Source organism: Castor canadensis, chromosome 16 (genome assembly GCF_047511655.1).
Source record: "Castor canadensis chromosome 16, mCasCan1.hap1v2, whole genome shotgun sequence".
NCBI lineage: Eukaryota > Metazoa > Chordata > Mammalia > Rodentia > Castoridae > Castor > Castor canadensis.
In genome coordinates, this window is record NC_133401.1 from 66,845,714 (window position 1) to 66,870,378 (window position 24,665).

Genomic DNA, 24,665 nt, shown 5'->3' on the forward strand with positions numbered 1-24,665 from the left:
AAAAAGAAAAAAGGGGAAAAGGGCCAGGCATGGTAGCTCATGCCTATAATTCCACTATAATTCCACAAACTGATAGGAAGATCACAGTTTGAGGCCAGCATGGGTAAAAAGTTAGCAAGACCCTGTCTCAAAAACAAGCCAGGTGTAGTGGTACACACATATAATCCCAGCTATTTGGGAGGTGGAGGTAGGATTGTGGTCTGAGGCTGGCACAGGAAAAATGCAAAACACTCATCAGGAAAAATAAGTAAATAAATAAAAATAAAGCAAAAATGGTTGGGGGTGTGGCTCAGGAGCAAGTGTGAGATCCTGAATTCAAACCCCTGTACCACCAAAAAAAAAATGGAGGGCTGGAGGCATAGCTCAACAGGAGAGTGAGTTCAAACCCCAGAACTCAAAAAAAAGAAGAAAAAATGGGCAAAAGAAAGCCAGATATGGTGACCATTTCTGTAATACCAGTACTTAAGAGGCAGAGGCAGTATGATCTCAAGTTCAAGGCCTGTCTGGGCTACATAGCCCCTTTCTCAAAAGAAAAAAAAAAAAAAAAGCCAGGTGACAGTGGTTCATGCCTATAAAGGCTGAGATTGGAAGGATCATGATTTGAGGCCAGCCCAAGCAAATAGTTTGTGAGACCCTGGTTCCAAAATAACCAGAGCAAGCCGGGTGCCAGTAGCTCACATCTGTAGTCCTAGTACTCAAGAGGCAGAGATCAGGAGGATCGCAAGGGTTCAGCCCCTCACATATAGTTTGAGAGACTCTATCTCAAAAAAACCCATCTAAAAAAAGGGCTGGTGGAGTGGGCCAAGTGGTAAGACCACCTAGCAAGGTGCCTGTGAGGCCCTGAGTTCAAACCCCAGTGCTGAAAAAAAAAAAAAAAAACCAAAGCAAAATGGACTGGAGGTGTGGCTCAAGCAGTACAGCGCAAAACTCGAAACCCTAAGATCAAACCTAGTTCTATCAAAAAAAAAGAGGGGGGCAAAAGACTTAAACATACACTTCACCAAAGAGAAGTTATGGGTAGCAAATAAATACATGAAAAGATGCATCATTGTTCATTAGAGAAATGATGAGATCCCAACATACAACTGTCAGAACAGCTCAAGCTGGCCTTGACTCCTGAGCTCAAGCCTTCCTCCCCAGCAATCAGGACTACAGGAGTGTGCTGTCACACCCAGATAATTTTTTTTTTTAATGACAGTTCCAAGTGCTGGAGGATACAGAGCAGTTGAAATATCTTACATTACTGTTAGGAATGCAGAATGATACACCCACTGTGGAAAATCATTCTTAAAAAGCTAAATAGCTTCCTTACCATTGACCCCATAATCCCACTCCTGGACATTTGCCAAAGAGAATGAAACTTATAGCCACAAAAGAGAAAATACACAAATATTTATAGTAGCTGTATTCCTTATTCCCAAAACCATCTGTCTGTACATCTACACACCTGTCTACACACTTATCTGTACATCTGTCTATACAGTCATTAAAGGAATGAATCATTGAGACACACACAGAACTTGGGTTGATCTCAAAGACATTCTGAGAGGAAAAATCAAATCTCAAAAGGCTTTATAAAGCTTAACTCCATATATTACATTGTCAAAAAGACAGCCATAGTGTCCCAGAGCAGATAAGTGGTTGCCAGGGGTTTGAGGTAGGAGAGGATGTAGCTACTGCTCTAGGAAGCTGGGATGATGGAGCTATTCTGTGTCCAAATCTGTAATGCTCTAGAACTCAGGAATTAATAGACATCAGTTATACTGTGTGTTCTAAAACAAAAAAAGCTGGGCTTAGTGCTGTCAATTGAGCAAAGAGGTTGAGATCAACATGGGCAACACAGAGAAACCATCTCAAAAAAAAAAAGAAAAGAAAGCTGGGCATGCTGATTCATACCTGTAATCCCAGCACTAAGGAGGCTGAGGCAGGAGGGTTACAAGTTTGAAGCCAGCCTGGACAGCATAGCAAGATCCTGCCTCAAAAAATGAGGTGGTGGAGGGAGGAAGGAAAGAAAAAATTCAAGCCAGCACAAAGTTCTATCTTCAATTGTGATAGACGATCCTTTCCTTACAAAGATGGAGCCCATGTGTGCACTTGGCATTGCCTCTAGGTTACACCACTCGGAAAGGGCAAGGCAGGGGGCTGAGGAACGGAGCCACAAGCTGCAGCAGGAGCTTGGCGGGAAGGTTGGTGCCCTGCAGTTGCAGCTGGCCCAGCTGCACGAGCAATGGTAGGAACCCATGGACCATGGCAGGTGGCAGGGAACAACTGGGAGGGCTGGGGAGGGAGGTGTCTCCAGGAAGAGCTGGGGACAGTTAGCATCCCAGCTCAGAGCTCACCCCTGCAAGGCTGGGATTAGCAGAGTATGTGTGCTGTGTACACAACCCATCTGGGTTCACAAAGGAGAATGGGAAAGTGGGCTTCAGGGGTCCAGCCAGGTCCCCAGCCTACTCAGGTGGTGAGAGGAGGGGAGTCAGGATTCAGAGTGAGGTTGCCCCAGACCTCCGTCACTTGTTTCCACTCCCCACCACCATCCCACCCCATCCAGTATCCCCCATTGTCTGCTGGTTGCAGGCTGTAAAAGCAGCAGTACTGCGCTTTTTGCTGCTCGGTCTCCATCCCGGGAAAGGACAGCTATGTGGTCCTCAGTGTTTTCCTACCTCCCCATTGGCATAGTGCGCCTCGCAGTTCCTAGGCTTCTTGAGGGAGGCAAAGGTGGTCCTGGGGGGCGGGGAGCAAGAGGCCTGGTTTCACTGCCTTATTGAAGGTTATCCATGTCCATGTGTCAATTCAGATGGTCCCCCACTTCCTATGTGGTGGATTGTGGCTCTTCCATGAAAATCTTCTGTTGAGACTAACTCTGCTTCATTTTGGGAAAACAGCTCAAGTCTAGAGAAAGAGTTGAAATCAGAAAAAGAGCAAAGACAAGCTCTTCAGAGAGAACTGCAGCATGAGAAAGACACTTCCTCTCTCCTCCGAACAGAGCTGCAGCAGGTAAAAGGATTGAAGAAGGTAAGTAGCCGGTGTTCTCCAGAAACCCTGCTGAGGCACTGCCTTTCAGGTCAGCTGTCCACTGGTTTTTTGTTTTGTTTTGGTTTTGGTTTTTGTGGTACTGGCGCTTGGACTCAGGGCCTATATCTTGAGCCATTCCATCAGCCCTTTTTAGTGATGGTTTTTATCAAGATATGGTCTCTTGAACTATTTGCTCCAGCTGGCTTCGAACTGCGATCCTCCTGATCTCTGCCTCCTGAATAGCTAGGATTACAGGCATGAGCCATGGGCGCCCAGCTGTATCCACTCTGTTTGAGCAATGAAACCAGCAACAAATATCTTCTCTGACCAGGGTCACGTCATCCCTGGGTCACGTCATCCCTGGGAAGCAGACCAAACCAGACCCCAAAATCAACCCTAGGGTAGACCCAAGCCCTCTTATTTCCTCCTTGTGTCACCCTACTTGAAAGCATAGCCTGGATCCTGCAGGCTTCAGAGATTGAGGGTGTGCTGGCCTGGCATCACCATCTGGTAGACCTGGACCTCCCAGGAAGCTCAGAGCAGTCTGAAATCTTTCCCCTCGTTGTAAAGTCACCTGCCATCTTTCCAGATGGCAGAAGAACTTGGCCATTCTGGATAGACATAGTGTAGGCTGGTGTGCTTATGCTGTGACTTCCTGGCTCCTGTCTGTGGGGATGCCGTCCTGGGCACCAGCATGACCCAGCTGAAAGCTGCCCTCAGCATACCTTCAGGAGGAAGATCCACAGGAGCTGGGGCAGCTTCCAGATGTCGATTTGTTTCATTGACCCCAGTACTGGATGCTTCTGTGTGGTTCAGGCTGAGAGGCTCTTCTGGTTACTCTTGGAAAGGTCCTCAAGGTACTGAGAAGGAAGGAGTCATCCAGAACTGCATCAGGCTCAGAGAAGGGAAGGGAGAAAACTAGCAGGAGAGGACCTTAGAAAGTTCTCTTTGCTGTTAACGGGCCTTGGGTCAGAGCTTCACTACTGCTCTCAACAGCCTGAAAACACCATTACTTTCTCCATCCTGGCCACATGTGCTAGCCCCAGATGATAGACGGTCATCTGCATTGTCCCATCCAGCACAAACCTCCAGAACACCCTGCCACTCTCAGTTCATGAAGTGACAGGTCTTGGTTTTCATCATCCTTAGTCAGCCTTCTCTAAAAACCAGCTTTTTAGTATTGCACAAAAAGCTACCTTTTTGTTCAGGTGACTAGTGCCTTCTAATTTTTCTTTTTTATTTTGGTGGTACTGGGTTTTGAACTCAGGGCACCACCCTTGCTAAGCAGGTGCTCTTACCACTTGAGCCACTCTGCCAGCCCTGTTTTGTGTTAGTATTTTTGGATAGGATCTCAAACTATTTGCCCAGGGCTGGCTTCTAACTGAGATCCTCCTGATCTCTGCCTCATGAGTAGCCAGGATTATAGGTATGACCTCCAGCACCCAGCTCATCTATATATTTTTAAGATAGCTGTCTATTTTTAAAGTATCTGTCTTCAATAGAAGCTCAGATGGGCAAAGCCATACTTACCCTGTAAAGGTAACTGTTTTTAATGTACTTGATGAATGTAGCTGGCCCCTGTCCACAGCTGAGAGCTACTCCTATAGTACTCACCTACCAGCTGCCCATAATCCACAAAAGAACCTTGTCTCAATGGTGGTAATGCAACAAAACTACTTTTTCTCTTTCCAAACAGTCTGGTCTGTATGTTGCTCTGGTTATTAAACCTTAAAAAAAAAAAAAAAAAAAAAAGATAAAACTTTGAGATTGTGGATTGTGTCAAATGCCTGGTTTGTCCATTTCAGGAGCTTCGGGAGCTCCAGGATGAAAAGGCAGAGTTACAGAAGGTCTGTGAGGAGCAGGAGCAAGCCCTCCAGGAAATGGGTCTACACCTCAGCCAGTAAGAGCCAGCTCCCCTCACCTGCCATCTGCATGGGGTAGGGGGTGCTGGAGACTGAGTGTGCCCTAGCCATGCTTGCTAGCCTGCCTTGTCACTCAGACCTACGTCCTGGTGTCAAAATGGGGAGACCTGCCAGTTGGCTAAGAAAAATCCCTCATGAGGTTAGGCTTCGGGAGACCAAGCACTGATATCTGCCAGCCACATGGGGATGGTAATACACTACTAGTTAATTAACTCATCAAAAATATTCTTTTCTAGTGACCAGGCCCTCCTGTTCACTAACTTAGTATCTGGCCCTGATTGGTGATGGGTTGGTTGCTGGGTCAGCCTGCAGTCTGGCCAGAGCTGGAAGAAGCCTACTACAGCCCACCTGCCTCTCCAGGAGTAGATACATGGATCCGCCAGAAGCTCCTCTCGGCCAGCTGATACGGAGGGAGCGGAGCCCCTAATTGATCACTCCCACCCTTTGACTTGAAAGCTCCCCAACCAGTGTCCTAGTCCAGACAGTTGCTCTGGATACCTGGCTCTGAGAGTGAGCCACCCTGTGGGTTGTGGAGCTTGTCCCTTTCTGTGATTATTGCATTTCCAAGCAGCATGTGGGTAGCTTTTTCTCCTTATGAGTGAACTCTTGGTTGCAAATGACAGAAATCCAGCTCAAACTGGCTTACCAAAGTCATGAGGAGTCATTCTCTGTCTCCTACCTCTGCTGTCCAGCTTATCATTTACCTCACACATGGACTTGGTCCTACAGCAGTAAGACGGCATCTGTCAGGGAGGATCAGAGCCTGTGTGGCTCCCACAGATACGCAAGGTTGACTCAAGTGATGGGGACTCTGGTGACCTCTGCAGCCTGGGTTCAGGCCTAGCACTGGATACATATCCCAGAGATGAGACTCAAATGAGAGAAGCTAGAAAAACATTCAAGTAGCATGTAGGTGAGGGTGGGGGGGGCGGGGTTTCTCAGTCTGGAACATTGGAAGATGTCCTTGCTAAGAAAAACGAGAAGCCAGGCAGAGATCAGGAGGATTGCAGATCAAAGCCAACCTGAGGAAATAGTTTGCAAGACCCTATCAAAAAAAATCCATCACAAAAAAGGACTGGCAGAATGACTCAAGATGTAGGCCCTGAGTTCAAACCCCAGTACTGCAAAAAAGAGAAAGAAGGAGGAAGGGAGAAGGAAGGAGGGAAGGAAAGAAAAAGGAAAGAAGGAATAAAATAACTGGGGATCAGTGGCTCACACCTATAATCTGAGATTTGGGAGTCTGAGATGGAAAAGATCAAGGTTTTAAGACCAGGCCAAGAAAAGAATTTACCAGACCCCATCTCCAAAGTAACCAGAACAAAATGGACTGACTCAAGCAGTAGAGCACCTGCTTTGAAAGCACAAAGCCCTAAATTCAAATGCCAATCCCATCAGTAAAAAGAAAAATGAGAAAGAACCTTATGGCCTTGGTGGGAATGGCTCTGGGTATCTCACTATTGTGTTTCCCAGCAGTCTTGTGTGGTCAGGCTGCCATCTTGACATGGTTTGCCAAGGCCTGTCTATCTGGGCTGCCTCTGATCCCATGAGACTGATGGCCTATTTGCACAGGTGGACAGGGGAGGCACGGTGCTGCCTGATGACCATTAGTAAGTCAAGACCATAGGGAGTTTCTAAATGCCTTGATGCTCACTTTTCCTAATCCCCCCTTAGCCTGGCCTGATCCCACAGAGACCTGCCATTTTGACACTCAGTCTAATAACAATTTAGACTAATCTTAGCTTTTAAGAAGGGCTCAGGTGGTTCCCCTCAATTGCAGATGCAGTTTCACTTTATTTGATTTAGTTCTGCCAAGTTAGACTATGTTCAATACTGTCCCTTATGTGTACTGAAGAATTGTCCGCACACTCATGGAATGGAGAAAGAATAAACAGCTATGCCTGCGCCCGATGGAGAGCAGATGGCAAGAACGTGGGCTAGGGAGCAGCCTGGGGACTGAGACTCCTGCTGAGGAGAGTGGTAGGGGATGAGGACAGCACAGAAGCCCTTGCCTCACTCACTGCCAGCACCTCACATGCAGGGATGGCTGCCCAGAGAAGCCAGAGACCTGCAGTTCTTTCCATGAGACCGTACTCAATTTTTATATGATTGCAACCACTGTGAACCCTTTTTTAACCCTTGCAGGCCTTAGACCTCGGCAGACTCAGAGTGTGATGAGGTGACTGGGGTACACAAAGGTGGAAAGCATTTTAGAACAACTCACAGCATGATTTGCCCTCACTTCCTAGTCACAATATCCTCACAGAACCATACTATCACTGCAGTGATTACAATCTCTCTCTGCTACAAAGTGGTCTGGTGTTTTTGTTTTTCTTAGGTCCAAACTGAAGATGGAAGACATAAAAGAAGTAAATAAGGCACTGAAGGTATGGGATTATGTTCCTATCAAAAGCTCAGTACTCATCATTGTGAGCTTACGCACATACCCTGCATGCTCTTCTGGGTTTGACTGGTGGAGGCAGTGATGTGTGGTGGCCCAGTTCAGTTCTGTGCACTCAGCTGATGGCAATGTTGACAAGAGGACAGTGTGAGCTGGAATTGAGGCTTCTGAGTATAGTTCAAAAGTAGGCCTAGATGATAGGCACCCTAAAGCAGGAAGGAAAAGGTTGCAGAGATCTAGGAGATTTTTTTATTAGTGAAAGTGAAGAGTGAGAGCTCTATTGACAGTAAGCCCCATAGCAGTACTCTGTGTCATTTCTGGGAACCCCTCAAACAAGCCCTGAATTGAGCCAGGTTTCCACACCATTTTGAGAACAGAATGACACATTCCACCTAAGAGCAGGAGCAAACAGAGGATCCATGCATGAGTTGCGCTGGCCCAGCCTCCAGCACAGGCTCCTCAAAGCAGAGTGCCCACCTCTCTGGAGTTTCTTTCTGCCCCTCAGCCTCCACTCTGCTGTGGCAACTATGCAAATGCAATCCTCCACCTGGCACCCTTTTTTGTGTCTAGAGCAGAGAGGCAGCCACTTGTCACAGCAACTAACAATAGCCTAGACGTCTATGTAACATCAATTCATTTTATCCTCAGGGCTGGGGGTGTAGCTCAGTAGTAGAGCACTGTTTGATTAAAAGCTCCTTGAATGTAATTGCTATGCACTGCCTATCTTTATATTCTCCTTACCTCACACAGAAATGTTTGCACCAAATAGTGACAATGCCAGGGATCAGCTTCAGAGGGAGGGAGGATAAATCAGAGCAGGACTGTAAAGCCACTTGGGGCCGTGTAGGGTGAGCACCCTGGGCACATGATGGTAGCCTGAAGGGTCTATTCTTTCAGCTCAGTCATGAGGATCATAGATCATTCAAAAAATTGTCTAACAGATGCACCAGGGAGCCAGAAATGCCATGCCTTTGACACCCACTTCAGTTCCTAAGGCTAAGTCACATCCTAGCTTTCCCTGGAACAACTTCCAAAAAGTCATCTTTCAGAGCATGTTGTGTCATCTAGAATAGAGCTAAGTTACTTCCCAGGGTTGCTGGAGGACTGGATGGAGGTGTGAGGCAGGCCCTACACACGGTCTGTCTCTCCCCAGGGGTCCATGGCACCTGTGCTGTCTTGATGATTTGGCCCACTCCCTTCTGTAGTTCGGTAGTCACTGGACAGTGTGTCTCAGGCATTGCTGGGTCTGCAAGCACCAGAACCTAACTCTGGTGACCTCAGCCGAAAGGGACAAATGGAGAGGATGTGGGGAAGCCTTGGCTGAACAGGGTGCTGGAGAATCTGCTTTAAGGTCACCTACAGAGACCAAGATGCTGTGGTCAGTATAGGAGGCAGGGCTTCTTCATGAGTCCTGTGAGGTGACATCTGATAAAGCCAGTCATAGCTAATTACTGTCCACCTAGGGCTGAGACATAAGACCTCTGGGTATTCATTCCTCCTCAGGGCCACACCTGGCTGAAAGATGATGAAGCAACGCACTGTAAGCAGTGTGAAAAGGAGTTCTCCATTTCTCGGAGGAAGGTGAGAACACTGGGTATCACCCCACTGGGATCCCCTTTCTCTGATTCCAAGAAACAGCCCTTGTCAGACCAGGTGCATTTCATTGTGAGTGTGCTTATGCTTGCCCTGGCCAGTCACTCACTGACCCCTGGTCCCCATCAGTCCTTTAATGATTGGCATACTGCTTTGGGAAACAGGCTGCTTATGGTAGAGCTGCCCTAGGTATTGAAAATCCTCTATGCAACAAGAACCAAACTTTGGCCAATTTAGGCAAAAAGAATCCATGGGAAGTAATGGGGCCTCAGGTCACCAAATCCTCCCTGCCCCAGGGCCTTGATGAACTGCCTCACAAAACCAGTTGGGCAAGGGACCAGCAGAGGATTGTGACACTGGGAGCTGAGGGGCATTCACTATGGAGAATAGAGCGGCCTGCCCACTGCCACCACCCTTCCCAACTGTGGAGCCCCACATCCTCCTCTGCCCCCATCAACAGCTATCTGAGAAAGAGGGAGTCAAAATTCCAAACTCTAGACAGTGCCTTGCAGAAGTTTCAGAGCTGGAAACACATTGTTGCAAGGCCTGGCCAATCCAAGCAATCAGTCCAGTTCAAGGCTGTCTAGCCTCACAGTCTATAGAACAGAACAGAGGCTGCCCAGGTTCAGCTTGGTGTCTGTCCATCACTGACAGCCATTTGTAAAGCAAGCAGCCTCTGCCACTGCCCCCAGAAGCCTGCCACATGCCTCCACTCTGGGATAAGGGCACTGCCAGGGAGGGACACCGTCAAAAGTGTTAGGGTACATGTGACTGCCTTTTTCCTGTCTTCTAGCACCACTGCCGCAACTGTGGCCACATCTTCTGCAACGCGTGCTCCAGCAATGAGCTGGCCCTGCCCTCCTATCCAAAGCCAGTGCGGGTGTGTGACAGCTGTCACACCCTACTGCTGCAGCGCTGCTCTTCTACTGCCTCCTGAGGCCAGCTGGCTGCCTGCAGACCTGTCCTCAGAGCAGAGGGCAGCCTCAGGTACAGTGCCAAACTCTGGGTCTCCAGGGACCCCCAGGGACTTGGGAAGCCTATGGTTTCCCAAGAGAATCAAAGGAAGACGAAATCCTTGCATAGCAGGCGGTTCTGTGACTGGGGTAGAGCCAGCTCCTCTGGACTGAACCTCTCATCCATCCGGCTCTGCTGGCTTTGGTTCAGATGAACTGCCTGATTTTGCTACTACTGTCATTTTCACTTTTCAAACAAGTAACATATTTTGCAACAGTTGCACTAGTATGTAATCACTTTTTCTCACCCTACCCCACAAGCCTTCATTATTGCGCTGTAAACCATGAAGGGTCTGTCTGCTTTCTTGTCAACCTATCTGCTGCTCCATGCCCTTGTCACCACCCATCATCGTCCCCACAATAAAATCCTTTTTCACTGTCTATAAGGAAATATGCTAGTCAGCCAAACAAAGCCTGTTCTTGGAGGGTTCAGCCAGGCTGAGGGAAGGAGAGCCCTGGTTTTGAACTGACAGCTGTTGTGGGCTAAGGCTGTGCTCCACCCAGGTGAACTAAGGACTGGCTGGAGGGTAACAGACCTCAAACCTGTCGCCAAAACTCAAGTTGGTCACTTGCAGATGCTCCTCAGCTTCCACTGGAATTGTGTCCTGACAAACCGTCCGGAGGTAAGATAAGTCATAAGCAGGTGTGGTGGCACATACCTGTAATTCTTGTGCCACAATTCTGTAATTGTGGGAGGCAGACACAAAAAAGCCAAAAATAAAAATGCACTCAGTACATCTTCCTCTAGCCCAGCCTGCCTTAACGGCTATGTTATCCCAAGTATCCCAAGTATTTTACTGAAAATTGATAAAACATGGTTCTGTGGGTGCTTTCACACCATTGTAAAGTTTAAAAATGTAAGTTGAATCATCATAAATCAAGGCCAACTATATAAATGGGGTTTGATATAAAATGGACACCTGTGGAGAAACATCTGCCAGGCAGTTGTTTGCCATACTGAGGTTTGAACTCAGGGCCTCACTTGAGCCACATCTCCAAGCCCAGTTTGCTTTCATTTTTCAGATAGGATCTTGCATTTTTGCCTGGGGCTGGCTTTAGACTGCAGTCTTCCTATCTCTAAAGGTAGCTGGGACAACAGGCATGCACCACCCAGCACTCAGCTTCTTGATTGAGGCTGTTGCCTGGGCTGGTTTACACTGTAGTCCCTGAGAAACTGAGTAGCTGTGGGTGAGCCACCATGCTCTGCAGTGGTTGAACAGGCCATTTGTGGGGCTGAAGACTGGCTCTCCTAGAGCCCCACCTGAGTGCATGCAGGCCAATGGTCTGGGACTTTTAGGAATAAGTACTGTGGCATCCAGACATCAGACAAGCCTGTCTCCCAGGCCTTCTACACTCACACCTTGTCCATGAACCTCAACCTTCACTTCTCACCAGTTCCCTGCCTAACTGAATCCAAGCCTTGCTCTCTTCCCCACCTACCACCTAGCACTGGCTAACACGTCATGTACAGATTCCAAGTCTGTTGCTTCCTTACACATCTTTTTGTGGTGGGAAACAGGAAAAAGGTTCTGCAGGGTTAGGCCCCAGGGTCTCACAGCAAGGAACTGTGCAGCCAGGCTTCAAAACCAGGCCTGCCTAGCATCAAAGCCATGTTCTAAAGAGCAGATTTGAACCTACAAGACAGGCAGATGGAGCGAAAGAGGCTGCAAAGGGCGGCCTTCCTGCTCCATAACCTGAGCCAATGTTAGTCTCACACAGAGCCATTGTAAAGTTTACGAACTGCTCAGTATTAGTCATCTGTGCCTTGTTCTCAGGGCACTCAATTTGGATTCTAATTTGCTGGGAGCCTTAGGCAAGTGACTTCACTTCAGAGTCTTAACACTGATCTACCCACACAAAAAGGAACAGGGTAGTACGTCCCTACTTCAGTGCTGCTAATTTTATACAGGCTGGGCCCCAGGAGCTCGTAACTATAACTCCAGCTACTTGGCAAAAATTAAGGCCTCATGTCAACAAGCTGGGCATGGTGGCATACCTCTATAATCCCGGCTACATGAGATGTGGTAGGATCACAGTCCCAGACTGGCCCAAATAAAAAGTTTTCTTGGTTTGTTATCTGCTTCTAACCCCAAACTCCATCCCCAAGTAAGGAATGTTAATAAGCATCCTTCACAGTGGATCCAGTTATCAATATTTAGCTGCCTTAGTTGTCAAGGTAACTTTTCAACCCATATTCAAACTCTGGAACCTTCCGTCTCTGGTCTGCCACACCACCTTCTCCCAACCTGTCTTCTACAAGTGGTGCTTCTCAAGCACTAGCGTGGGGCTCCATTAGATAGAGGTCGGGTAATGGACCAGGCTGTTTCAAATGCAGTCCTCTGGGACCAGGCTGTGACTCAGTGGCACAGCACTTGCCTGGCACACACTAGGCACTGGGCACACCCCAGCAGTGCACATAAGACTGCTGTCACTGCTAACATGACGGGGCTGCTCCAAAGACTGAAGCAATTCTGGACTTCTTGGCAGTACTAGGGTCGAATGGTAGGCGTGTGCTCTACAATTCGAGTACCTCCGGCACTTTTTTTTTTTCCAGTTTCACCATGTAGCCCAGGCTGGCCTGCTGGGATTACAGGTATGCACCACCACACCTGGCTCATTTGGCAAGCAGAGATGAGAAGGATCAAGGCCAGCCTGGGAAAAGCAAGCCCCTATCTCAAAAAATACCCGACACACACTAAAAAAAGGCTAGTGGGGTGGCTCAAGTGGTAGAGTAACTGCCTAGGAAGAGTGAGGCCTCAAACTCAAAAAGTGCATGAAGGGTATCATTCGCTGGTAAATGGATGGAATTGGAGAACATCATTCTGAGTGAGGTTAGCCTGGCCCAAAAGACCAAAAATCGTATGTTCTCCCTCATATGCGGACATTAGATCAAGAGCAAACACAAGGGGATTGGACTTTGATCACAAGATAAAAGAAAGAGCACACAAGGGAGGTATGAGGATAGGTAAGACACCTAAAAAATTAGCTAGCATTTGTTTCCCTCAACGCAGAGAAACTAAAGCAGATACCTTAAAAGCAACTGAGGCCAATAGGAGAAGGGGACCAGGAACTAGAGAAAAGGTTAGATCAAAAACAATTAACTTAGAAGGTAACACACACACGCACAGGAAATTAATGTGAGTCAATTCCCTGTATAGCTATCCTTATCTCAATTAGCAAAAACCCTTGTTCCTTCCTATTATTGCTTATATTCTCTCTTCAACAAAATTAGAGATAAGGGCAAAATAGTTTCTGCCAGGTAGCAAGGGGGTGGGGGGGGAGAGGTAGGGGGGCAGGGGCAAGGGGGGAGAAATGAGCCAAGCATTGTATGCACATATGAATAAAAAAATAAAAATTTTTTTAAAAAGTCCATGAAGGGTGTGGTAGTACACATCTGTAATCCCAGCACTCAGAAGACTGATGATGCAGGGCTGAGCTTGAGGCCAGCCTGGACAATTAGTGAGACCCTCTCTCAAAACCAAAATACAGCCAGGCACTGATGGCTCACACCTATAATCCTACCTACTTGGGAGGCTGAGCTCAAAAGGATCAGTTTTTGAGGCCAGCCCATCTCCAAAATAACCAGGTTGAGTAAAATGGACTGGAGGTGTGGCTCAAGCAGTAGAGCACCTGCTTTTGTGAAGAGCAAAGTCCTGAACTTTAACTCACACTCACACCCCCAAAATGGCAACGTGGAACTTTTAGCTACTTCAACTTAACTTGCAAATGGAGATTGTCATTTTGGTTCTAATCAACCAACATAATATATCATTAACATATTATTAATGTTAATCATAACGTTAATAACATGTTAATAATGTTAATAATTATTAACATTATCAACATATTATTAATATATTAACATAATTACCAATTATGCTAATATTCCCTCTTAAGAAATACTATTTGGGCACATATGAATAAAAAACAACTATTTGGTACTCCCTACAGAAAGGCATTTTGTTCCCAGTGGAGCTGACTTTCAAGAATGAGGCAAAAACATAAAGCAAACTCAATTCTAAAATCTAAAGTCTATGGGTGCCCCTCAGTGGCAGAATGCTTGCCTGGCATGGGCTACACCCTGGGTTCAAAAAAAATCCATTACGTACAACCTAGAAGACATGCCGTACATACAAAGTTCAAAAGCCGACAGCAGATCAGGAATTGTGACTTCCAGTCACCCCTTGCCACTGGCACCTCTCAGCCAAGCCTGAAGGCCTCCTGAACATGCAGGCCATGCAGTGGGTGCTGGCACCTCACCCCTTTGCCTTCTGCACATGCTTAGCTAAGTACAGGCTTCAGATCAGGTCCTATACAGCCAGACCAAAACAGTCCCTCCATAAGGGCCCTAAAGCCAAGTTTACCTGCTGTTGCACTGGAGGGAAGAGAAGTCTGAAGTACACAAACAGCCTCAGCTGACGAGCCTCTCTGCCACAGCCAGAGACATAGACTTATGCCCCAGGTGGGAACAGAGCACCAAAAAAAGAGTCCACATGATACTGAAGCATAGACAAGACAAAGTGCACTTTTTAAAAGGAAGATTTATTTGACAAGTTTCACTTAGCGCAATACACCTAAAAGGAAATCACAATACAATGAAAGATTTAAATCAAGGCCTCAGAATTTCAAACAAACACCAAGACCAAAATCCTAAAGTATTGGTATTGCGTCTCAAAATTTCCCCCTTAACTTAAAAAAAAAGCTTAAACTCACGTGCCTTACAGGTTATCAAATGAAACTAGAATTAACAAACATGCCAAATGTTTCACTTTTAATTGTAGACACAGCTCCTATATTGAGTTTTACAAAAAAGCATGTCTTTCAACATGCATTCAAACAGTGTTCAATGTAATGTGGTATAAGAGCAACATTTAACATAATTCAACTGCTTTAACCTAAATACGCTTACTGCTTAAGTACATCCTACAATATGACTAACTGGAGAAAAAGCTGAAAATTGCTTAACGGTTATAATTTCCTCAACTTCGCTGGGACATCTAGATGACTCCTGTGTTGACCAAGTCCTTAAAACACTGCCAATCTCCACTTTTAGAGTAAGCATAAATCACAGGCTTGACTGCAAAAACTGTTAAACTGAAGTTTTGTTTTTTTTTTTTAAAAAGCTGACCAAGAGTCAGTGATGAGGATCAATTACATTCCCCACCCAGCACTCATACTGGGCACGCTAGCCATCCCTCCCACTCCGCTCACGCCCAGAGACGTGTGGCTTCCACTACTGTAGTAGGTGCTGCTCGCCGCTCCTTGGCTGCCTGCAAAGAGATCCATTTGACAAGTTAGCAGGTGTCAGATGATCGGCCAGATCAAATAAAGCATCCCAGAAAAAGTGTGAAAGGTATGCGAGTACAAACGGCTGCTGTCCAAATGGTGAGAAGCGTGTTTGGGAAAAGGGAATCCTGACTCCCAACAGGTCTCGATTAACCCCTTTTCTCTGCAGTTACCAACTTGCCAGACTCTTGTGCTACCATTTAAATGGATTCTTCAGGATCAACGTGAGAAATTAAGTTTAAAGGAAAACTAGTGTTTTTCAAAAATTGCAAAATTACTTCACGTTTTTAATGCTAAACAAGGCATTTAAAAAAAATTTACCATAAGCATTCAGTGTGTCCACTGAATGGCACATGAATAGGGGCACAGGGGAAGTCTCTTGCTTTTCCTAGTCATTGTGGGCAGGAAGTGAGACCACAAAACTGGACTAGAGGCAACTCACTGTGCCCAAAATGGCAGCCTCCACGGAGCTAAGTCAGGGCCATTGACTGCTACAGAAAGTGTTATTACGACATATGAGTATTTGCTATTGGGAATTTATATTTTTTGAGAAAATATTTACCTATGCAATGTTTGATTGAAAATCACTGGAGTTTTCCTGTAAAACTTGGTCTGCAAAAGGATTTTGTAGGGTAAGACTATAATACCAAAATCACCATTCTTTAGACCAATTGAAAAAAATTAATAAAACCATCCCTAGGTTAACTGACTAGTAAATACGGTCCTGAGCCCAACCACCATCCTATCATTTAAAAATCTATCTCATCAAAAATTGATTTAATGCTACCCAAGATAGACAAAGTGAACTACTTTAATGTTTTAATAAATGAAGGCAAATTATTTTCTGGCTCGACAGTAATCCAAAATTGTAATTACTAATTTTTAATTCATAGAACACTTCTCCCTCCCAATGACTGTTTCTGAAAATTAAACTATCAAGAACAACTAGAACCAAAGCATACACTTAGTAACCCATCTCACCAAAAAGAGCCTACAATCCCCACCAACTACAGAAACCTACCTAAGACTCACTCTAAACACATCAAAAGACATGCTTACCGTATCCACTCATGCTGCTCTGGCCGCCATAGCCACCTCCATAACCTCCACTCAGCTGCTGGCTGGCTGGGCCACCATAACTGGATTGGTTTGCTGTTAAGTTAAGAGAACATTAGAGCCTTGCTCCTTATGTAGTGTGGTACCTGGTGGTACCGGGCTTGTTAACTCTAGATCTATGGTTTTCCAGTCTTGATCTTACATTACTATAACCCTCTGCCTCCTGCCTATTGTCTATTACCAGACTAACTTCTGTATTCATCATGAGCTAGTTACATATTTATAAGCCAAATGGTTAACAATACACACATCAGCAGGACTAAATCCATGATTCCATAAGTAGAGGCATTTTGTGAGGATCTTATGAAACTGTTTGACTGGATTTAGTGGGGTTTTACCTTAGCTTGATATATCAAGATATCGATACACAAATACCACTAAACACCTAATTATGCCCAACTAATTATACCCCCAAAATTAAAGTCCTTTTACTCATGTTCTTGCTATTTTAGGTTTAAATTTTTAAATATAATTTAACTAGTTCTATTCAGTAGTCCCCTCCCCCAAATATATTTAAATCTCATTTAAATTATCTATCCTAAGCAGTTTCACATTAACACGTAAGATTTTAGTAATTAATTGTAAAAATCGATTCAAATTAAGAATCTGCTTTGCCTAAATTAAATTGTTATGCTAACTTAGGTTCTTATACTAAACTAATTATTAAATATATATTTAACTTAACTTACAGACTTATACAGATATAAACGTTTTGGTTTTTAAAAAAACTAACGATATTTACACAAGCCCATGCCTCCCATCATTTGGCTACCATAAGCACCACCGCTTGCTCCTGCTGTAGAATTCAAGAAGAGTTCTACATATCTGTGTTCTGAAATGAGAGAAAAGGCATACAAGGTTAGCTTAAAAAAAGACACTAAAGTGATATTTACACAAACCCATGCCTCCTAGCATTTGGCTACCGTAAGCACCACCGCTTGCTCCTGCTGTAGAATTCAAGAAGAGTTCTACATATCTGTGTTCTGAAATGAGAAAAAAAAAGGTTGAAAATGTTTGTTGATGAAAGATTAACAAGATAACCACTTTTAAGTTCTTTAAACAAGTGTATCTGTGAACCTTAAATACTTTTGGCAAAAATTTCTAACTGCTGCTGTTTGTGAATACTAGCCTTTAAACAGCTCGTATTAAATTAAGGACAAACCAAGATATGAACATCACAAATCTCCCTCACCTGTAACTGACAACCCACAAACCTTTTTTCCAACACATCCAACTGAGCCATCACTGGAGGTCTCATACATCCTTACTATTCTACTCCTCTATCTTCAGTGCTTGTGACACAAACACCTAACAGCCCCCAAATGCTTTAATTACACTTACGCATATTTGCTTTGTCTTTTGACATAGCTGCCACAGCATCTTCATGAGTTGCAAACTCAACATCTGCTTCACCAGTTACTCTGCCATCAGGACCAATCTCAATGTGTACTCTCACAGGGTTGAGCGGTGAAAAAAACTAAAACACAAGATTGATTCTGTATTAACAAAAAGAACCCTAATTTCATTACGTGGTGATCCATGATCACTAAGTAGAATCAGACCCAAGTTTTTACTTCAATCTTATACTTACATTATAAATGTCATTCTCGGTAGCTCTGTATGGTAATCCCCGCATGTGTACACAATGTCCAGTTGTGCTCTGGAAAGTAGAGCCACCATCCCCATATCTGTGATCAGACATCCCTGAAAAACAGTAATTGAGGTCTAGATGGACAAGTGTAAGCACCCTTTAGCTGAGGAATTCAATTCTTACCTTACCTCTTCCAAACCTATCTGATCCAAATCCATAGCCATCATTGTAGCCATTGTAATCATCATAGCCTCCATAGCCTGAAAGACAAACAAGTGCAGTTTAAGTCAAAAGAAAATACCTAGACAAACTGGTCCAAGCTTGCATAATATCACATCCATACCTCCACCATAAGCACCACGCCTCATCCTCTCAAAGCCAGCTCCTCTGCCAATGCTGTTATACCCTCTGCCAGCACCAGGTCTGTCATAGGGACCTGGTCGCTGCATGGCCATAAGCTTTCGTGGTGGGTCATAGTGAGTTCTAACTTCAGCTCGACTGCTCTTAAAAATTTCGATATACCTAAAGCATTGTTCAAGAGGGGAATGGGGAGGGGAGAAGAAACATTAGTTCATTTCATACAGGCACTCAGTTACACAAGAAAACAATCTAGTCATAGCCATGAAACTGACTAGTATTTAAAGCCAGATTTCTTATATTTGCATAGGCAATGACCAGAAATTCACTCAATACTATTAAATGTGAACTTTATAGGAAAAAAAAAAAAAACAAAACACTCCTCTGAGGCAGAGCCCAACCTTAGGGGTAGAGAGGAGTATTATATATAAATGGTTTAGGAGGGAAAGAATTCCACTCAACTTTCAACAATTCAACTCTAAATTCGTCGGCAGCATGTATAGCAAGTGGGCTAAAAAGCCAGCCTTCACCAACAGTCTAGCCCACACTACACACTTCCATTTGCCAGTAAACATCCCAGCCTATGCTTTTAGTAGGAATCAGCATAGGTAAGCGCATGCTTCAATGAAAAATAGTCACAAGCAAAGAGAATAAAACCTTTTGTGACAATTTCTTGAAAGCTATGCTTATTAATAATACATATGCAAGAATATTTATACAGCAAGAAAAAGTTTGTTGCATTTCAACTTTAAAAACAAGATCAGAAAGTATCACATTTTCTTATGGTAATATTAATTTACTATGTGGGTGTTATTACAGCTAAAGCCAGGTTTGCATTAATTTTTTAAAGCCATAGTCTCTCAACTCCATTTATGGGGGTTAGGTTATTAGAATCTTACAAAATTGTTAAAGTAGACCAAATAAACTGCGGACAATTTTGAAGCTTAAAATTTAGTTTGAATGCAATGTAGGACACTGACATGGGAAAAGTCTGAAAACTGTGGCAAATCAATTAACTGGGACTAGGAAACAGATCAATTTCCTCCTTTAAGCAGAGAGAATATGGATTTAATTGTTTACCATAAGAAAAGTGACATATCCAACCAACCATCCATCCCCACCTGTGCCCTATTCTTTCCTTGTGTTTCTTTAGAGCCTTTTCAGCTATTTCCTGTGAAGCAAACTGCACGAAGGCCTCCCCCGTACTCCTCCCCTGGAAGTCCACCGGCAATGTTATCCCATTTGGCACGATTTCCAACCCTTCAACCCAAGGACAAATAACCCCAGTAGGGGGGCAATATTAACATCACAAGCCCAGAAATGATTCTTCTTATAGCTTTAAATAAACCAGAATTTTAACTTTAGGTGAATGGTATGCTTTCAACAAGTACTTGTTAAATATACATTGCAATAATATGAAGTTCCACTGTTACAAAGTATAACAATTCTTAACACACCCATGGCACAGTTCATACATTAAAAAAACTGGAACTTGCTGCTCCACAGGGTGCATTAAGAATTCAACAATTAAAACACTCTTATCTATGCAATTTAATGTTGAAAATTATACAAGAATTTAATAAAGTTTCAAGCATTAAAATAACAGTTTTACTAAAATCAGACACCTTTTACCTAATGTCATATTTCAATGCTTTAAATTATTGGAACTTCAAGTTTAAAAACATACACATTTAAACATTCTATATAAAAATTGAAACATTACTTAAATCAATTGACAAACATACAGTCTAAACTTTCAACAAACAACTATCTACACAGCACAATCATGCACTCTTATGCTCTAACAGCAGTATGATTCACTTCTGGAAATTCCGTCTATGAAAAATCCTTTCCGTGGATACATTCCCAAGCTTACAAAAAGGCCTTAAAGCACTTTCCTAGAAGATATGAAATTATGTTCATATTTAACGTTGACAGATAGCATTCAATTCTCACCAATTTAGATACAACAAACAGACTTGATTTCAAACTGACAAAATAGGACTGGATACATCTTATAGTCAAAATTGTAATGCATACTACACTAAACCATGAAAGGATTTCTTGCTCTTAAATTCCAGTTTATCACATCAAGAGTATTAATAATAGAATTGAAAATATATGATCTAACATTCTGCTAAACATGCAATCTTATCAGCTCTTCAGCATAAAAACATTCAAATACTTTAGGCCCAAAACAATTTCAAAAAACTTTCTGATACTAGACTACAAGCATTCAACCTATACTCACTACATTTGACTTAAAGAAATGGTTTGAAATACACTGGCTACACCATGTTGTTTCCATAATGGCTTTTCTTGCTAACAGAATTAGGCCATTAGAAATATGTCTGGTCACATGACCTAAAGTGTCTGACAACAGACACAGTAAGCTACAACAGTCTAAGACTCATGCTGATCTAATGTCAAGGGATCTTACCTTTAACTTGATGTACAGCAATGAGAGGAAGTAGTTAAGCTGTTGAGGACAATCCTCAAAGATCTACTCTCAACTACAATACTAAATATAGGCAAAATTAACATTGTGGAAGCACTTCTAGTTTCCACCTTTAAGATGGGCTTAAGTTATTTGAAGGTCTCCAGGAAGAAAAGTCATTGGCATATACTCACAACCTATTAAGTACCTGAGCTACTCAACTTTAACATCTATTAAGTCATGTTGCCAGAAGCTAGCCATAACTCACTGCTCAGCAACAAAACAGGACTACATACCTGAGAAGAACTGAACAATTTCTTCCTTGCTACATCCAAAGGGGAGTCCTCTAAGCCGTACAAAGCCATCATTGGCCGTGTCAGGACTATTTGGACCAGTATGCTTCAACACCCAATCCATTTCAACGTTGTTTGACTTGAATACTGAAAAAGGTGCTTAGAATTAGTCAATTTTGGAAAGTTAGAAAACAAGGTTTAGATAAGCTAGGAAGAGCTGCCACAAACTCCCTTAGATGACCATTTCCATGCGGTCAAATACCTAAAATTCAGAAGGGGAAGACCTCTATGTGTTTAGCATTTACTGTTACTAGGGCAATGTAAATCAAACCTTCAACATATCTGTGTCCCATAGTTTCTCTGTCTTTTTTCAGGGCCAATTTGACTTCATCTTCTGATTCAAGTTCAACAAAAGCCTCGCCACTCGGTCTGCCTTCTCTGGTGTAGATGAAACGAATACCTTGGGCCCCATTTTGAATTTTGCAGTCTGAAAAGAAAAGAGTCGTTAATATGGAATTTAAAGCCGTGTCTAGGTGAGACAGATCTATGTGACCACTAAAGTCACTTGTGAAGCCTAACATGACCCAATTGTCACCAACTCCTCCTAACACATCTCTTCATTACTTTAGTTAACCCTCATGCCAAACTGTCTCATCCCCTAAATGACACATTCCCAATGAAGAAAATCCAGGACTAGTGGCCCAGCTCAAGGGGTGGAGCATTTGTCTAGCAAGTTCGAGGCCCTGAGTTCAGTCCCCAGAGATGCAAAATAAAAGACAGTAAATAAAGTGGATTCATCATTATAAGGGTTTCAAAAGACTTAAGAAAAGCCAGTATTTACAACATTTTTTAAGGACTGTATCTGTGTAGCTCAGACTAGCCTTGAAGTGGTGGAATTACAGGTGTGCTCCACCACACCCCGACTCAAAGCAGTTTCTTTTGATACTGGCGATTGAACTCAGGACCTCCACTGAATCATGCCCCCAATTCTTCAAAAGCAACTTCTTAATCAAGCTATCACTAAGACACTTTAATCTCCACTAAGTGACCTCTTTTATAACTTCTCAGAAAAATACCACATCTGGAACTGGTGACATTATGGCACTTTCTGAACATAGCTAAGAGTTTTGGTGGGGATAGTTTGCCAGTTTCACCTTACCAGCAGCCACATTACGATTTCTGACTCAAATCCAAATTGCAGGCCCAGTACTCACCTGACAGGGGATCAGTGTTACCAAGCTAAAACGTTCCAAGTTGCACAGCTGAAGCCAAACCCAGTCTTGCCCCCTGCAAAAGTGGCTTCCAGTATACTTGGTTCTTGTTTTACAGGTCGTTTTCTGTTACCATAGCTAAATTCAAATAGCATGTCAACACTACAGGTAACTTTTCCAAAACCTGTCAATTTCTTCCAAATCCATCATATATCTGCTCTTTACGCTAACAATGGGTGCAAGGAGATTCTGGTAGAAACTATTCCGGAAGCCTACATACAGCAAAAAAGAAATAGCAAGAAAACTTCTCTGGGCTTCAGTGTCCTAAACTGTAAAGTGAGCCAGTCCAAGAAACAAGTCTTCAATTACCAAGTCACAATAAGGAAAGCGGTCTACCTTTACGAAGCAGAATGCCTCGTTTCAAGGGAATACCAAAGTTGAAAACAAGTAGTAACGTTTTAAGATAGTGCAAATTATTACTATCGTTTACCCAGGAAAAATTTTAAAATTGAAGGAAAAACCTCATCTAATCCCAATTTAAACTTTCGAAAAATGACATCCGTGGTAGACGGGCTGGCACTTAAAAGATTAGAAAAATAGAGGAAAAAATATCGGCGCGGGCAGGCTGCACCCCCCCCCCCCGAAGGTGGTGAGGAGGGCGGGCGGGGCTTTCGCAATTTCCATTGCGTAATAGCGGCCGGACGGGCTCGAGCCGCTCGGCGGGAGCTGCTTCTCCGCGCGCCCCGCCAGGGGGCGCCCCCGGCCCGATCCGATCAGGTCCGACCCGCCCGTCCCGCCCCGCCCCGCCCCGCTCCTGCCCGGCCCTGCCGCCCGCCCGCGGGTCCCGGCTACAACTCCCGCCAGCGGCTTCCACTCACCGGAGAAAAAACGCTGCACTTCATCGGCCGAGCAAGACCAGGGCAAACCCCGAACCTTCACCACGAATCCTTCTCCGCCTTCGGTGCCCAACATCATGGTCTCTTCGAAGGTCCTGGCGTCCAAACAGACTGCAAGACCGGGATGAGGATCAGACCTGAGAAACATTCATTAAGCAGTACCCCAACATCGAGGCGCCCCGCGGGCTCCCCGGCGCCGCAATAGGAGCACCATCCGTGCGGATGGATGCCCTAACCCCAGGGACTCCAGCACCCAACACCCCTTCCGCTAGCGACCTGACTCCTGAAGCCGCTTAGAACGCTAGGTGTCGGGGCCCCAAGCACCGGAGATCCCGGCCTAGGGCCAGCGTGGAGGCAGGGAAATGGCGGCGGCCGCTTCCGCTCCGCCTCCTCCGACATCTCACACAATGGAGTCGGCGCGGCCTGCAGGCCTAGGCGGCGCTGCCAAGGCCCAAAGAGAGATTCGCGGCTCCGAGCAGCTGCCCATAGCTTGCCACGGCCCCCTAGGCTCTACCAGAGGCTCGGAGACAAGCAATCGTTGCAAAAACGGTATCTTCAAGGATCGCAGGACCGCAAACAAGGACCTGCAGACACTCACCTACACGAACTGCTTCGGTGTGGCTGAGCAGAAATGGCCAGCGGGCGCCTGCGCAACCTAAATAAGGCCCTTTGAGCCACGTCTGCGCACGCGCAGTCAGGTTCTCGCTCCGCCTCCTCTTGCGACACACACAGCTCAAGCGTGTGCGTAGTATCACGAGCCGGCCCGCCTCCCGCCAGCAGATTATTGCACGCATGCGTACGGGCTCAGCCCTCTGCCTCTGTAAACCTGCCGAGTTCATTTTGCGCCTGCGCCTTCGTGCAACTATTGAACGGGCTTTAGCGGTTTATAATTTAGTGTCAGGCGCATGCGTCTTCCTTTAAACCGTTCTCCAGCTTTACCCGCCAGAGTGGGGGAGGGGAATGGCGGCAATCAGTTCCCTATAGGGACTGTATGGTATTCCTGACCTAAGGGTTTGTAGAGATAGCTGTCTTCCTACCCCTCCAGCCTTTTTTATCCGAGCTCCTGGCCGACCTGCAGGAACAGAAGCGGCCTTACTTTTCCCCGCCGGTCCCCTTTTCTCCCAAGAGCCTAGACTGCGCTAACCAGCCCCATTCTGCAGAACCTCTCCTGAGTGCTGCCCTGCCGGGGACTTCCCGCGCCCGAAGCCACCACTCTCACCCCCAGCGCTTGGGGCACATCCAAGGCATGTGTGCCTCCACTGCCCCTTACCTGCAGCCTTAGGGCCAGAGGCCCCAGCCCGCAAGGGGTCCCCGTGCCAAAGTCCTGTACCCCGTTTTCGCCTAACGAACTCGCACCCTGCGAACGCCCTGCCCGCAGGGTCGGTGGGCCCTGAATGCCGCGGGGCTCCCGCACGAGAAGAGGCCGCCCAGTGCAGAAGAGGCCGCCTCAGCGCCTCGTGAGCGCAGGCTGAGTCTGCAGGTGCGCGCAGCACTCGGCACCCAGACCGCTGCTCCCCGAAGGGTTCCCGCCTTATCTTCC

The 24,665-nt window shown here is 45.2% G+C and overlaps 2 protein-coding genes across 10 annotated transcripts in view; one reads left to right on the forward strand and one right to left on the reverse strand.

The window, feature by feature from the left end:
• The window catches only part of Rufy1 (RUN and FYVE domain containing 1), a 42,466-nt gene extending 32,137 nt beyond the window's left edge, over positions 1-10,329 (forward strand). For 2 of the 3 annotated variants that reach the window (XM_020166815.2, XM_074057459.1), the window contains exons 13-18: positions 2,111-2,230; positions 2,883-3,012; positions 4,818-4,912; positions 7,270-7,318; positions 8,836-8,913; positions 9,719-10,329. In XM_020166815.2, coding sequence (XP_020022404.1) covers positions 2,111-2,230; positions 2,883-3,012; positions 4,818-4,912; positions 7,270-7,318; positions 8,836-8,913; positions 9,719-9,862 — 616 coding nt within the window. In that variant the 3' untranslated portion in view covers positions 9,863-10,329. The remainder of the gene's footprint in view (positions 1-2,110; positions 2,231-2,882; positions 3,013-4,817; positions 4,913-7,269; positions 7,319-8,835; positions 8,914-9,718) is intronic. The other variant, XM_074057458.1, reaches the window with a different exon arrangement.
• Positions 10,330-14,461: 4,132 nt separating this feature from the next.
• Positions 14,462-23,855, reverse strand: Hnrnph1 (heterogeneous nuclear ribonucleoprotein H1). 7 transcript variants are annotated; one of them, XM_020174805.2, is made up of 14 exons: positions 23,724-23,855; positions 23,108-23,236; positions 21,350-21,505; positions 21,022-21,165; positions 19,410-19,548; positions 18,275-18,453; positions 18,120-18,191; positions 17,932-18,065; positions 17,682-17,817; positions 17,264-17,323; positions 17,083-17,172; positions 16,284-16,376; positions 15,787-15,836; positions 14,462-15,208 (listed from the first exon to the last, which is right to left on the reverse strand). In XM_020174805.2, exons 2-13 carry the CDS (start codon positions 23,202-23,204, stop codon positions 15,787-15,789), a joined length of 1,350 nt encoding a protein of 449 aa, XP_020030394.1. In that variant the 5' UTR covers positions 23,205-23,236; positions 23,724-23,855; the 3' UTR covers positions 14,462-15,208. The 7 variants fall into 7 exon arrangements, with proteins under 7 accessions (XP_020030394.1, XP_020030395.1, XP_073913563.1 ...); XM_020174806.2 differs by lacking the exon at positions 23,724-23,855 and having other exon boundaries at positions 17,113-17,172; XM_074057462.1 differs by lacking the exons at positions 15,787-15,836; positions 23,724-23,855 and having other exon boundaries at positions 17,113-17,172.
• Positions 23,856-24,665: the final 810 nt, after the last annotated feature.